General features: G+C 31.7%; 1 protein-coding gene across 3 annotated transcripts in view; it reads right to left on the bottom strand.

Moving 5' to 3' along the window:
• The window catches only part of LOC126879961 (serine-rich adhesin for platelets), a 960,737-nt gene that overhangs the window by 161,068 nt on the left and 785,898 nt on the right, over positions 1-13,771 (bottom strand). For all 3 annotated transcript variants that reach the window (XM_050643380.1, XM_050643382.1, XM_050643381.1), the window contains one exon: positions 12,760-12,862. In XM_050643380.1, the coding sequence (XP_050499337.1) occupies positions 12,760-12,862 (103 nt within the window). The remainder of the gene's footprint in view (positions 1-12,759; positions 12,863-13,771) is intronic.

The following is a 13,771-nucleotide window of genomic DNA, read 5'->3' as shown; positions in this document are numbered from 1 at the left end:
GCCGCCATCTTTCAATAATTTCTTCTTCTTCTGTGATTATTTTTCCTTCTTTGTTTTTAATTCTCATATCCTTACTAATTTTGTCTGTTCTCAGGGATTTTAATGTTCTATAAATTTTTTTTTGATTTTCTTTGCTATTGTGTTCCAGATGTTGTCCAAATTGATGCCAACTCTTTTCCTTTTCTGTTTTTATCATATCTCTTACTGCAGTTCTTGCCTCTTTGTATTTGTTGTAATTGTTTACTGTTTTGTCTCCTAAATAATTATTCCAAAGTTTTTTCTTAGTTTTCACTTGTTGTTTTGTTTCGGCATTCCACCAGTTTGTGTGTTTCACCTTTCATTAATTTTTCAAATGCCACATACTTTTTTCGCCGCTTCCAGTAATATATATATGTTGTTCTGAAGCTATTTTCTTGTGGGATTTTTACAATTTTAACTATTTAGAATGGGAAATAAGCCACAATATTATTAAAAAATGATTTTTATTAACGTTTCGACGCCCAAATCGGGTGCCGTTGTCAAAATACAAAATACTATTAACATAAACAAAAATGTTGTTGCTTAGTAAAAAAATTCTTCTAATAATTTATTTGATTTGACTCATTTATATCGGCAATTCAGATACATATGATACATTTTAAAGTAGAAGACTTTAAAATGATATTGCCAATATTTATGAGTTGCGTTCCTGGGACGACTTTACTGAAAGATAGTTCATTCGATTACATGAAATCAACCCCAACTCAAGAATATCCGTCACAAAAAAAATCATAGCATGTGATCTGTCTTTAAAAAGACAACCACATGCAACGGTGACATTAAAATTCTCGCGTTGGAGATCTCATAGTAAATCACGAGGGAAAACCAGGAAAAACCTCGTGATACTATCCCGACATCGTAAGTATTTGGTCTTACATTTAATTTACTCTCAAAATTAATACCAATTTCTGACTTTACTATAATTTTGTTTAAATTATAAATAATATCAATAATACATGGATATATAAGTAATACTAAAATATAAAATATGTACTAACTCGACTATTGACTTACTAATTGTGGTATTTTCTTTCTATTGACTTCCTCTTTCAGTATGGGTATTTGTATTCTTATATTGCCGATATAAATGAGTCAAATCAAATAAATTATTAGAAGAATTTTTTTACTAAGCAACAACATTTTTGTTTATGTTAATAGTATTTTGTATTTTGACAACGGCACCCGATTTGGGCGTCGAAACGTTAATAAAAATCATTTTTTAATAATATTGTGGCTTATTTCCCATTCTAAATAGTTAAAATTCCAGTAATATATTTTTAAATGATTGCCATTTTTGTTCTAGGTTGTTACTATCATTTGCATTTTCCAGAGCTGCTATTTCTAGATGCTATTTCAGAATGTTTTTTTAATTATAAATTTGCGTATCTGCCGCGCTACTTGACGACGGGTAATTATCAAAAAGTTTTTCAGATTTTCAAAAACTTGTTACCTGGCAATAGACCCGAGAGCCCGCAGAGCTCGAGTGACTATTGCCGAATGGCAACAAGTTTGAGAAGGAAAACTGGAGCACTATTTTCTTATTTATTCTTACTATCGTGTGATATTCGCAAGATTATTTTTTAATGCTCACATACAAAATTCAAATCTTTATAAATAAACAGTCAGTGACATTGATCATCAGCATGAGCTGGTTTAGAGAATATTGCGACAAAAATATTATTAAAATAGTAATTAAAATTATTTATAATCACAGTTTTATTTATGAAATTATTTTACCGAATTACACTCAAGCGCTTAAAATTTGCTGACTTGTATTTTCCTCGTGAAAATTTGACACTATATGCAGAACCAAAACTTTATTTTGGTTAATTTTCTTAAATGTGACAATTGTCAAAATTATAAAACTCGTTGTAATTAAACAGAAACAAAATACTTCAAAATTATTCTCAGTATAATAATGTAAGTAGATTATTCCCAGTATAATAATAATCTGATTGGACAGAATTAAACACGTGATGAAAAATCGTGATTAGAAATTAAAATTGTTAAACAATAAACGCTGAAATTTTGATTTTTGTATGTTTCCATTGGTCAAAATCTCTTTCTATGCATGAAATAATAGAAAATTCTGTAAAATCTACCTGAAACCTGAATTTATTTGTTATATTTAATAAATATCTTTTAACTAATATGTGATTCATCATTGTATTAGCATCTTTTTCATTATAGAAGACATCATAATATGTAAGATACCAAGAAAATTTTTAATTTTTTATTTTATATTTTTATCTCGATGCTTCTTAATTAGATACAGCAGAATTGTGTGTATATTAAATATTCATATTTTATTTAAAATTCCAGACCTTTTTCTCTTTATACTACGATGTAGATTAATTAAAGTAAACCATCTAATTCCAAAAGCATTTGACTTGTACAAAGCGTGTAAGCCACTTTTTTTTCTTCTAAATTAACATTCTAGAAGTTATGTAAATATATTAGGCCTGGATCCCGCGTACAAAAAAAGATGATTAATAGCAAGCTGAAAGTTTATTAATAGCTTAACGGTGTCTAGTCGGACAAACTTTGATGTGCGGGAACACTGGAACAGGGAAAGTTTTGATTGTGGATTTTGGATTACGAAAACGCCCCATGTGTTTTGTCGGACAGAACTTCCAATTGATTTATTACCCTTTCATTAAACGCTCATGCAAAAATCAGACTGCTATTTATGCCCAGTTGGTGATAAATACCAGTCTGATTTTTGCATGACAGTTTAATGAAATGGTAACAAATCAATTCGAAGTTCTGTCCAACAAAATACATAGAACGTTTTCGTAGTCTGATGTTTCAAAATTTTAACTTGTTCCATAATTAAAACTTCCCCTGTTCCAGTGTTCCCATGCATGAAAGTTTGTCCGGCTAGACACCTAGTCCATGCAACTGGAACAAGTTAAAAATTTGGAATATCAGACTACGACAACGTTCTATGTATTTTGTCGGACAGAACTTATAATTGATTTGTTACCATTTCATTAAACTCTCATGCAAAAATCAGACTCGTATTTATCACCAACTGGGCATAAATAGCAGTCTGATTTTTGCATGAGCGTTTAATGAAAGGGTAACAAATCAATTGGAAGTTCTGTCCGAGAAAATACATGGGGCGTTTTCGTAACCCACAATCCACAATCACAACTTTCCCTATTCCAGTGTTCCCGCACATCAAAGTTTGTCCGACTAGACACCGTTAAGTTATTAACAAATGTTCAGCTTGTTATTGACCAACTTTTTTTGGTACGCCGGATCCACGCCTATATGGTTAAAGTTTGTTTTTAAATTTTGTATTACAACTAAAAATACAAACGATAACAGAAAACTGACTAAAAAAATTAAGTTTTCATGAAGAAAATAAAAGCACCGAGAGAAGACCTAGGGATCTAAGAAGCGTTGGAGATGGGAGAAAATATAATACAATAAGCACTAACAATTTTGTTTAATGAATGTATACTACAGTTAAAATACCTGAAGTGTTGGAATACTGATTAGATTTTGTAAAAATGCTGATATATCTTTTAAATATATAGGCATCTGTCATTTGTCAACTGCGTTGCTTCCAGTACGACATTATCAAACATCATCATCATCAATGGCGTTACAACTCTTCGTGAGTCTTTGCCTCGTTTACTATTGCGCTCCATATTTGACGGTCCTGTGCCACTATTTCCCATTGTCTCACTCCCATTTTCTCCAGATCCTCTCTTAATGTTTTTTTTTACTTTTTCCTGGGCCGTTCTACCTATTTCGTTTTTTATTTCCTACCTTTTCCGATTTGATCTTTCTCAAAACACATTGTTTATAAGGCGTTGTTGCTGAGTATCTGATGCCATGCCCATCTTAGTCTATTGGTCTTTATACAGGGTGTCCCGAAAAGATTGGTCGTAAATTATACCACAGATTCTGGGATCAAAAAGAGGCTGATTGAACCTTACTTACCTTAGTATGTGCACCTAAAAGGTTACATCCCTTTAAAGTTACAAAAAGAAAATATTTTTTTTCCCATATATCGAAAACTATTAGAGATTTTTTACTGAAAATGGACATGTGGCATTCTTATGGTAGGAGCATCTTTAAAAAAATTATAGTGAAATTTGTGCACTCCATAAAAATTTTATGGAGGTTTTGTTCTCTTATACCCCCCTAAACTTTTGTGTATGTTCCTATTAAATTATTATTGTAGTACTATTAGTTAAACATAATGTTTTTAAAACTTTTTTGCCTCTTAGTACTTTCTCAAAAAGCCAGTTTTTATCGAGATATTTTAAATCTTTGTCAAATCCACCATATATTTGTATATGGTTAAGTACGATTATAGAGACCTGGTAATAATATGAAAAAATAACAAGAGGCAAAAAAGTTTTATGGTAGAGGAGCCCAAGCGGGGATTTTTGCAGTTACTCGAGCGCGTCAGATTATCATGGGGAGAAACCTGGTACCCTGCAGATGTACCTCTACTATATATTGACAGGGAAGTTCGTTAAGGGGGCCTGAAAAAAAACCTATCCTTAAAAATACTCGAAATTGTCAGATTAAGATAAGGTAAGTTAAGTACATGCAAAAGAGTGTATGTATATTTCAAAAACCTGACGATTTGAGCGGGGAAATGGGTGAGTCAAAAAGTTTCACAAAAAAAGCGAATATTTCGCGAAATGAACATCAGATCGATAAACTAAAAAATAAGTCTTCAATATTTTTCAAAAATCTATCGAATGGTACTAAACACGACCACCCACGGAGAGGGGTAGGGGTAAATTTAAAATTTTAAATACAACCTCCGCGATATTTCGCAAAATGAACATCAGATCGAAAAACTGCAAAATACGCTTTCAAAATGTTTTTGAAAAATCTATCGCATGGTACCAAACACGACCCCCACGGAGGTGGGGTGGGGGTTACTTTAAAATATTAAATGGGACCCCTAAAATTTTATTGCAGATTTGGATTCTTTACGTAAAAATAAGCAACTTTTATTCGAGACATTTTTTCGAATTATGGATAGATGGCGCTATAATCGGAAAAAACGATTGTTGGAAATGGAAAATTAAATTAAAAAATGGAAAACCCCACTAAAATGGAAAATTTTACTTAACTTTTTTTGGTTTTAGGACCTAATAATCATAACCGAAGAGGTCCCCATAACGCTTGAGTGACTGCAAATTTAGCATACTTTGCTCTCCTACCATTAAAAACATTATGTTTAACTAATGGTACCGCAATAAAAATTTAATTGGAACGTACACAAACATTTGGGGAGTTTAAAGGAACGAAACACCCATAAATTTTTTATGTAAACATATTAAAAAAGAAGCCGCATCTCGATAAAAACTGGCTTATTGAAAAATACTAAGAGGCAAAAAAGTTTTAAAAATATTGTGTTTAACTAATGGTACCACAATAATAAATAATTCAATTGGAACGTACACAAAAGTTTGGGGGGTGGGGGGTTTAAGAGAACAAAACCCCATAAAATTTTTATGGGGTGTGCAAATTTTACTGTTGTTTTCAATTTTACTGTTGTTTTCACTAAGTGAGGTCAATCAGCCTATTTTTGACCCCAGAATCTGTAGTATAATTTATGACCAAACTTTTCGGGACACCCTGTATATCTCATTAATGTGTTGATGTGTCAGCGCCTCCTTTCGTTTTTCACGCTGTCTCTGCGAGCACCATTAATTACTCGAAGGATTTTACGTTCCCACACCAGCAATTTATTTACGTTTTCGTTACTTTTTCGTTATCTTCCATGTTTCGCTTTCATACATGAGTGCTGGTCGTACAGTGGAACCGCGATAACTCGGATTAATCGGGACCACGGCCGATTCGGGTTATCGAAAATCCGGGTTAGCCGGAGAATGTGGTAAAAATTAATAAAATACGGTATATTTACAGATAAACTGAGTTATAATTGAAATACGACTGTACTACACACAATACCGTCATAATCGGAACGATGTTATGTTATTTAAGAACAGTGGAGATTAATACCATTGTTTAAAAAAGAATTTTTTAAATAGTCTTTTAGTCGTTTTTAAACAATGCTAAGACAGTTTGAAATAAATAAAGGAATAACAGGTGCCTGTTGTTTCCGATAATCCGAGAATATGAAAGTTGTTCTGCCGCCGTGTGCCATGAGTCATTTTTACTATCGTATAGTTCAAATTACACAAATACCCATTATCTCTCAAATATTATATTACATACATACATTTTTATTGTTGAAATGTTTGTCTGATGAAAATCGGTCCAGGTTAACCGGACTTCCGAGTTATCGGGGGCCGACTTATCGGGGTTCCACTGTATTATGGTTTTGTATATCTGAATTTTTGCACCTCGTTATAGTCGTTATGATCGTTTATAGTAACATTTTGCATTATTGGCTGTCATTGTTTTGGAACGACCATGTATTTTGTTTTGTTATCATTTACATATCCTTAACTTCTAATTATGATTGTGCTATTGCATTCGATCATTGGCAAAAGTGAAAACGATCTTTCCTCCCCGAGCAGCTATGTCTGGTTTGATTTTAGAATAAATTTTTCGCATGACATATTTTATGGCTAGGTTGAACAACAGTGGGGACAATGTATCTCCCTATTTCAGTTCAGAATCTACGCAGAAAGTATTTAATGTTTTCATTCCTATTCTAATTTTTTTGGTGTTACACACATTTGCGGTACCGCAGCTAGTTTTTTAGATTATACTCAGCTCAACCATTGAATTTCCTAGTCTTGGACGAGTAATTGAACCATAAGCCTGTTTGAAATCTGTAAAGATCTGATGTACGTCTTCATTATACTCCTAATACTTATATATTTAAATTATATATTTTTTATTAAAAAAAACATGATTAAAATTCATCCAAATGCACTACAAATTTTCAGAACGTTTTTGATCTAGTCGGACCATTATCAGTAAAACATCCTGATAGTAGTTGAAACTGATATATGAACATAGCCACATTTTTGGTTATTAAAACCTTTAGATTACATGATAGTGTTATTAAATTATAAAATTAAGATGACACGAAGTCGAGGTTAAAGATAGTTCGTCTAAAATGTTCGTCTTTTTAAGTCTTGGGCCCACCATTAAAAAACTTATATGACCTCCCTCATGATACTTTTTTTATTCAGTTATTCCTGTCGGGTCAGAAAGCTTTTCTATTTTGGGAAATTTTCGGGAGGGATCATTTCGTAAATATAGAGGTTTCTAAATTTTGGAGTGTCCGACAACTAGGGTACCCTTAAAAATTATTGTCAGACAATATTACCAGTTAATTGTAAATATTTTTTCCACCTACCTCTATCGAAAGTATACTTTTCCGGACCTGAATGTAGGGAGCAAAGCTGTACTTTTCCTCCCTAGGGAGGAAAATATTTTTCCTCCCTAGGGAGGAAAAGTAAAAGTGACGTCATGGTATTTCATTCATGAAATATAACTTATTGACGCTCTGTATAATATCTATTTTCTATTACGAGGTATCTATACATTTTAACGTTTATTTATAAAACATCCTTTATTTTGCAGAATGGTAAAAAACAGTAAATTGTTATTTTGATTTAACAACGTTTACATTAATAATTTGACTTATATTTGACAGTTGACAGTTATATTGTACCTACTTGTTTTAGTTCTAATAAATTTTGTTGGTTAGTTACATAAATAAATTAAGTAAAAATGAAAAAATGACTTGTTATTTGAGGAAGGTGGAAAAACCATATGTATAACATGGGAGTAAAGTGCCTTTTCCTCCCTTGAATGATTACTGCCCTCCGCTACGCGTCGGGCAGTAAACTTCATTCTCGGGAGGAAAAGTTACACTTTCCTCCCTTGTTATACAAATAGCTATTTCAAACAATCCTGCAAAAATCAGTTGCGATGGTAAAAATTTTATGACTTTTTATGATGCGTGCGCCACCCCCTATGAAGGGCGCACTATAGAGTCGAAAATGACGATTTTTTTGCAGGATTATTTGATCAAAATACTTACCATATACTGGTAATATTGTCCGACAAAGAACCCCGCAAAAACCTTATGGGAAATGGCTCTCTGTCAAATGCTTTGAAACTTTGGGTTCTGATGGTCCTTGATGTGTAGATCAAAAGACTCAATGGGCGCGTAGCTCCAAAAAATCATGGTTTTAAGATATAAGCCTCTGAAGTTATAGGTACAGTGAGGACTTTTGAGTTGGATAAATTCATTTTCTCGAGAATGGGTGATTCTGGAGATAAATCCCGAAACAGGTCGATTTTTACTTTTAAATTATAATTTTTTGACATATTTATATCATACTAGTGACATCATCCATCTGGGCGTGATGACGCAATCTATCATTTTTTAAAATAAGAATAGGGGGTCGTGTGATAGCTCATTTGAAAGGTTATTTAATTCTCTATTTACTAATATAAAAATTAACCTAATTATTTATACAGGGTGCCCAAAATTTTTTTAATTAAATTAATTAAGACAAAAAGAAGAATGTATATAATTTATTTAATTCGAAATACATTTTACTACTGTCTGAAAACAGAAAAAATGTTAATTTGAAAAATAAACATTGCTTCTCGCTTACATTAAATGTTCAAACTGCTAAGAGGCAGGTTGATGGCAGCTTTAATATTGAATTTAAGCGAAAAACAATATTTTTCTACAACCGTGTTAAAAATGCCATTTTTAGCACTCCATACGAGCGTTAAAAATGTTACTTTAAGGCACTAGTGCTTTAAAAATTTTATGGCACTGCAGTTCGTATTGACCGTATAGGCAATTTTGATGTAATGTCAAAAAAATATAAAAATGGAATGTCAGTCAAGTTCAAGAAAAAGTTTTTGTAGATATTGTCCTGTAATTATTGTATGATATGCGTGTCAAAAAATTACATTTTTAAGGCACTCATGCGAATTGCAGAACTTGCTTCACTCATTCTGCAAACTTCCACATGCATGCGTGCCTTAAACGTGTACTTTTAACACTTATATCATAAATAACTATTATTTATCAAATAAACATTTTTCCTGTGTTTTGACAACAGTAAAATGTATTTCGAATTAATACATTATATAAATTCTTCTTTTTGTCTCAATTAATTTAATTCAAAAATTTTTTTTGGGCATCCTGTATAAATCCTCCTATTCTTATTTAAAAAAATCATCGATTGCGCCATCACGCCCAGATGGATGACATCACTAGTATGATATACGCGTGTCTACTTAAGTTGGAAACATATGGGAAACTTTTTTGTTATTCATTTTACGAACAAAAGTTATTCTTTATAAAAAGTTCTGCATGCTCTAAAACCTAAGATTCAATCATCAGATATTAAATTTTGTCAATATTATACGAGGTATGTCAAAAAATATGAACTTCGTTCAAGAGTAAAGTACCTTTATTTCTCTCAATATCGAAAATTCTTATTATGAAAAGTTGTTTGGAAATAAAAACTAAGTTTAAATATGCAACTACATGCTTCGAAGCTGCAACTACATGCTAAGATCGAAGATGCAACCATCAGATATCACAGTTTATTAATTTTATACGAGGTATGTCAAAAAATATTAATTTCACCCAAGAGTAAAGTACCTTTATTTTTCACAATATTGAAAACGGTTATTAAAAAAGTTGTTTAGAATTAAAAACTATGTTTCAATATGCAATTACATCCTTTTAATTGAAACATTGTGAAATATAAAGGTACTATAACCTTGAGCGAATTTCATATTTTTTGACGCACCTCGTATAAAATTAATAAAAGTTGATATATCATGGTTGTGTCTTAGGTTTTAGACCATGCAAAGCTTTTTATGAAGAATAACTTTTTTTCGTAAAATGAATAATAAACGAGTTATCATATATTTGTAATAATTATAAACGATATTGGGTATCCATAAATTTGAGAAAATTTTTGTTTTCAATTAGAAGCATGTAATTGCATATTTGATCTTAGTTTTTAATTGCAAACAACTTTTTATCATAAGAATTTTCGATATTGAGAGAAATAAAGGTACACCCTTGACCGAAATTCATATTTTTTGACATACCTCGTATAATATTGAGAAAATTTGATATCTGATAATTGAATCTTAGGTTTTGAGGCATGCAGAACCTTTTATAAAGAATAACTTTTTTTCGTAAAATTAATAATAAAAAAGTTTCCCATATGTTTCCAACTTAAGTAGACACGCTGTATATGCCAAAAAATTATAATTTAAAAATAAAAATCGACCTGATTTGTAGTTTATCTCCAGAGTCGGCCATTCTCGAGAAAATGAATTTATTCCAACTCAAACGTCCTCACTGTACCTATAACTTCAGATACTTATATCTATATCTTAAAACCATGATTTTTTGGAGCTACGCGCCCATTGAGTCTTTTGTTCTACACATCAAGGACTACCAGAACAAAAAGTTTCAGAGCATTTGACAGAGAGCCATTTCCCATAAGGTTTCTGCGGGGTCCTTTATAAGGGTACTCCAGTTGTCTGACTCACCAGAGTTTAGAAACCTCTATATTTACGAAACGCCCCCCTCCTGAAAATTTTCCGAAATAGAAAAGTTGTCCGATTCGACATGAATAAAAAAAGTCTCATGATGGAGGTAATAATTTTTTTAATGGTCAGCCCAAGGATTACAACTCATTGTCGGTTTGTATCACTTATCGCACGAACTGTCCATTTTTCGAAGAGGGGCATATAATTCGTCCCTGCCATTTCCAACTATCGAATGTGAAAAGTGGTACTTTTCAGGAGAGCAAAATAACTCTTTTTTAGAGACTCCTAAATCAGTGCATTGACAAATGGGAAAATTTTTATATTTTTTGTATGTAATGTTTAATCCTTTTTACATTGATAACAAATTTTAATTGCTTATCATTTTTTTCTTTCCAAAAAATCACATTCGTTACTGTGATTTTTGTATTAATCAAATATTTGTTTCGGTCCGATGATTCAAAGTAGCGAATGTATAATAGCGAATAACTGTATAATCAAATAATGAAAATCCGTTAAAATGAAATCATAAACTGCCTCACAAGAATTTCTTGGAAGCGATACTGGAACAAAATTCGCACTAATTATTGTAAACACGTGCATTTTATTCTTCTCAGCACTTTAGCATTTTCGACAGCTTACAGATTATAATTGAATAACTGTTGAATAAATTACAACACAAACTTATGAATGTGACACATTCATTTAGCGTTGTACCATTTCCGTCACCATTTTCGTCAGTTTGCAGTCAACCAAATGAAAACATTTTCATATTCGATGGTTTCAACAGCATATTTCCCGCGCTCCTAATCAAGCTACAACGAGAATTTGCCACAAGATGTATTCCGTATAATGCGAGGGCAAGGTATCCAATCTGAAAAACCCGATTTTTCAAATTCGATATTTGGAAATGGTAGGGAACATCGACGCCGTGTCATCTTAATTTTACAATTTAATAATATTCCCATGTAATTTAAAAGTTTTAATAAAAAAGTGTGGCTAGTTTCAACTACTAACAGAATGTTTCACTGATGATGGTCCGACTGGCTCGAAAATTTTTGAAGATTTATAATCAACTTAGATGAATTTTAATTTTTTTTTAATAACGAATATATGATATTTCCGAGTTTTCTTACTTCATTGTAAGTTTGTTTAAACTATGGTATACAGCCAACTACTGGACTTTTCCCTTTAAATTGTTTTATACAAAAATGTCTTCTACTATGAAAAAGGATGAAAAGTGTGTCATTTTTTCAGTTTCGTTTTAGTTTAGTTTTCAGTCGATTTCCTTCCTCCGACATTATTTAATAATAGAATACAGATTAAAAGCTAAAGCTTCTTCTAATTGAAATGGAATTAATTCTTTGTCATGTTCAAATGGCTTAAGCGATAAAATACCTATTGGTAATTGTTTCAGGGATTAATCGTTTTGTTGCTACTGTCATCAGGTAATTTCTAATTCTTTTGAAGCTTCAGATACAAAAGCTTTTATCAACTCTAATATGTTATTCCAAATTAAAAGTGATGAGATAAAATAATATTCAGTTACAAAACGAGACAAAAGATAAATCTGTTATTAGTACAAGACAATCTACAATAAATTAAATTACAACTGAAAAAAAAAATTATCGTCAAAAAAAAATCAGCATCTCTTACAATATAATTACAATGTTACAATTACTGCGCGTCAGTGAAAACGGGCCAATCACAAAATGAGTCATTTTTGATGTCTCGAATTTCCTAAACCTGTTGTCCGATTTAAATGATTTTTTAAATATGTTATAGCCTTATTCTTTAACAATATAGCTGTTAAATAATAAGGGTATAACATATTAAAAAATCACTTAAACCAGACAACAGCTTTAGAAAATTCGAGACATCAAAATGACCCATTTTAAGATGGTGTCTTTGGAGAAGTGTATTTAGTTTAGAAAATTCAATATTTTCTGTGAACTGTACTTTTTCAAAACGGTTCTTTAAAACAGATTTTTAAAATTGGATACTTTCAAAATTATCGCAATAATTTATTAACTTTACCTCTTTGTGTAATTACTCCATTTAACTCGAGGAATTACGATTTAATCTAGTAAAAATGTCGTCCGTGACGTTGACTGAAATAACGATACACTTTTCAAGTTATTTTTAAAGCAGGTTTTAGTTTAATTACTGAATTTAATGAATAGCTGGGAGGACTAAAAGTAATTAAATAAAAATAATCACCTCTATCTGGATGCCGCTGTCTCCGCTGTTACATTTTGCGTTTCTGGCTGCTTTCGTTAGTTTTTTCTTTTCTTTGCTGTTTCGCCAAACGAGTCCTCCGAATCTGAAAGCAAATATTACTTAACTTAGATTATTATACTATCAGCAAAAATTCTATAGGGTTATTTAAATTTCTTAACATAAAACAAGTTATACTAAGTAAATTATACAGGATAGATATTTTATTCGCATATTTAAATATTGTAACAGTTTTTTTTGGAATCTACTTCGTTAAATGCATTATTTAAATACCTATTTTCCTTAAAGGATTCTAACTCCAAATACATAATAGCAGTACTGTTTTTGTGACGGTACGCGCCGGTACGTCGTACCGGTACCTCTTGGGACAAAAATAAAAAAGACAACGCGATTAGAGACAAATTCCTTAATTGTTTCCTTGCTCCCAAATAGCATTAAAACGCCCTTATTGAGGCTAAATTTTAAAAGTTTTCCCGGGGCGGACACTCCCCAGACCCCCGGAACATTGCGTACCGGAACCTATATTATTACAAAAACAGCACTGCATAATAGTATCTAAGTGTAATATAAATAATGTCTAAGACATCTGCCTATTATTTATCTATAGCCCAGTCTATTCATGTGCTGAATATAGGCCTAATAGCCCGGGAGATAGTGTCAACTTAGACCGGAACATTTTAGCATGGTTGTTTTCTTTTTATATAGTTAGGTGTTCCAAAGCTTATTAACAAATGATGTGTCAGCTGGCCCAAAACCGGGAATTTTAGAGAAGAAAATATAAAATATGAAACTTGATGGAAAAACGCTACACTGCTATGTCAAATATTTATCTCCGTGGCTTACATCTATTAAGGGCCTAGAATACTTGGCTCCTAGCTTTCACCCAGGCGACCCGGGCTCGATTCCTGGCGTTGGAATTTTTTGTTTTTAAAATTGACATTTTGATTTGAAATAATTATTTTTATAATACCCCGTTTTTATTATTTATACGAGA

This window comes from Diabrotica virgifera, chromosome 2, assembly GCF_917563875.1.
Source record: "Diabrotica virgifera virgifera chromosome 2, PGI_DIABVI_V3a".
Classification (NCBI taxonomy): domain Eukaryota; kingdom Metazoa; phylum Arthropoda; class Insecta; order Coleoptera; family Chrysomelidae; genus Diabrotica; species Diabrotica virgifera.
The sequence above is the reverse complement of the archived record's forward strand: the minus strand, read 5'-3'. Positions and strand labels throughout refer to the sequence as shown.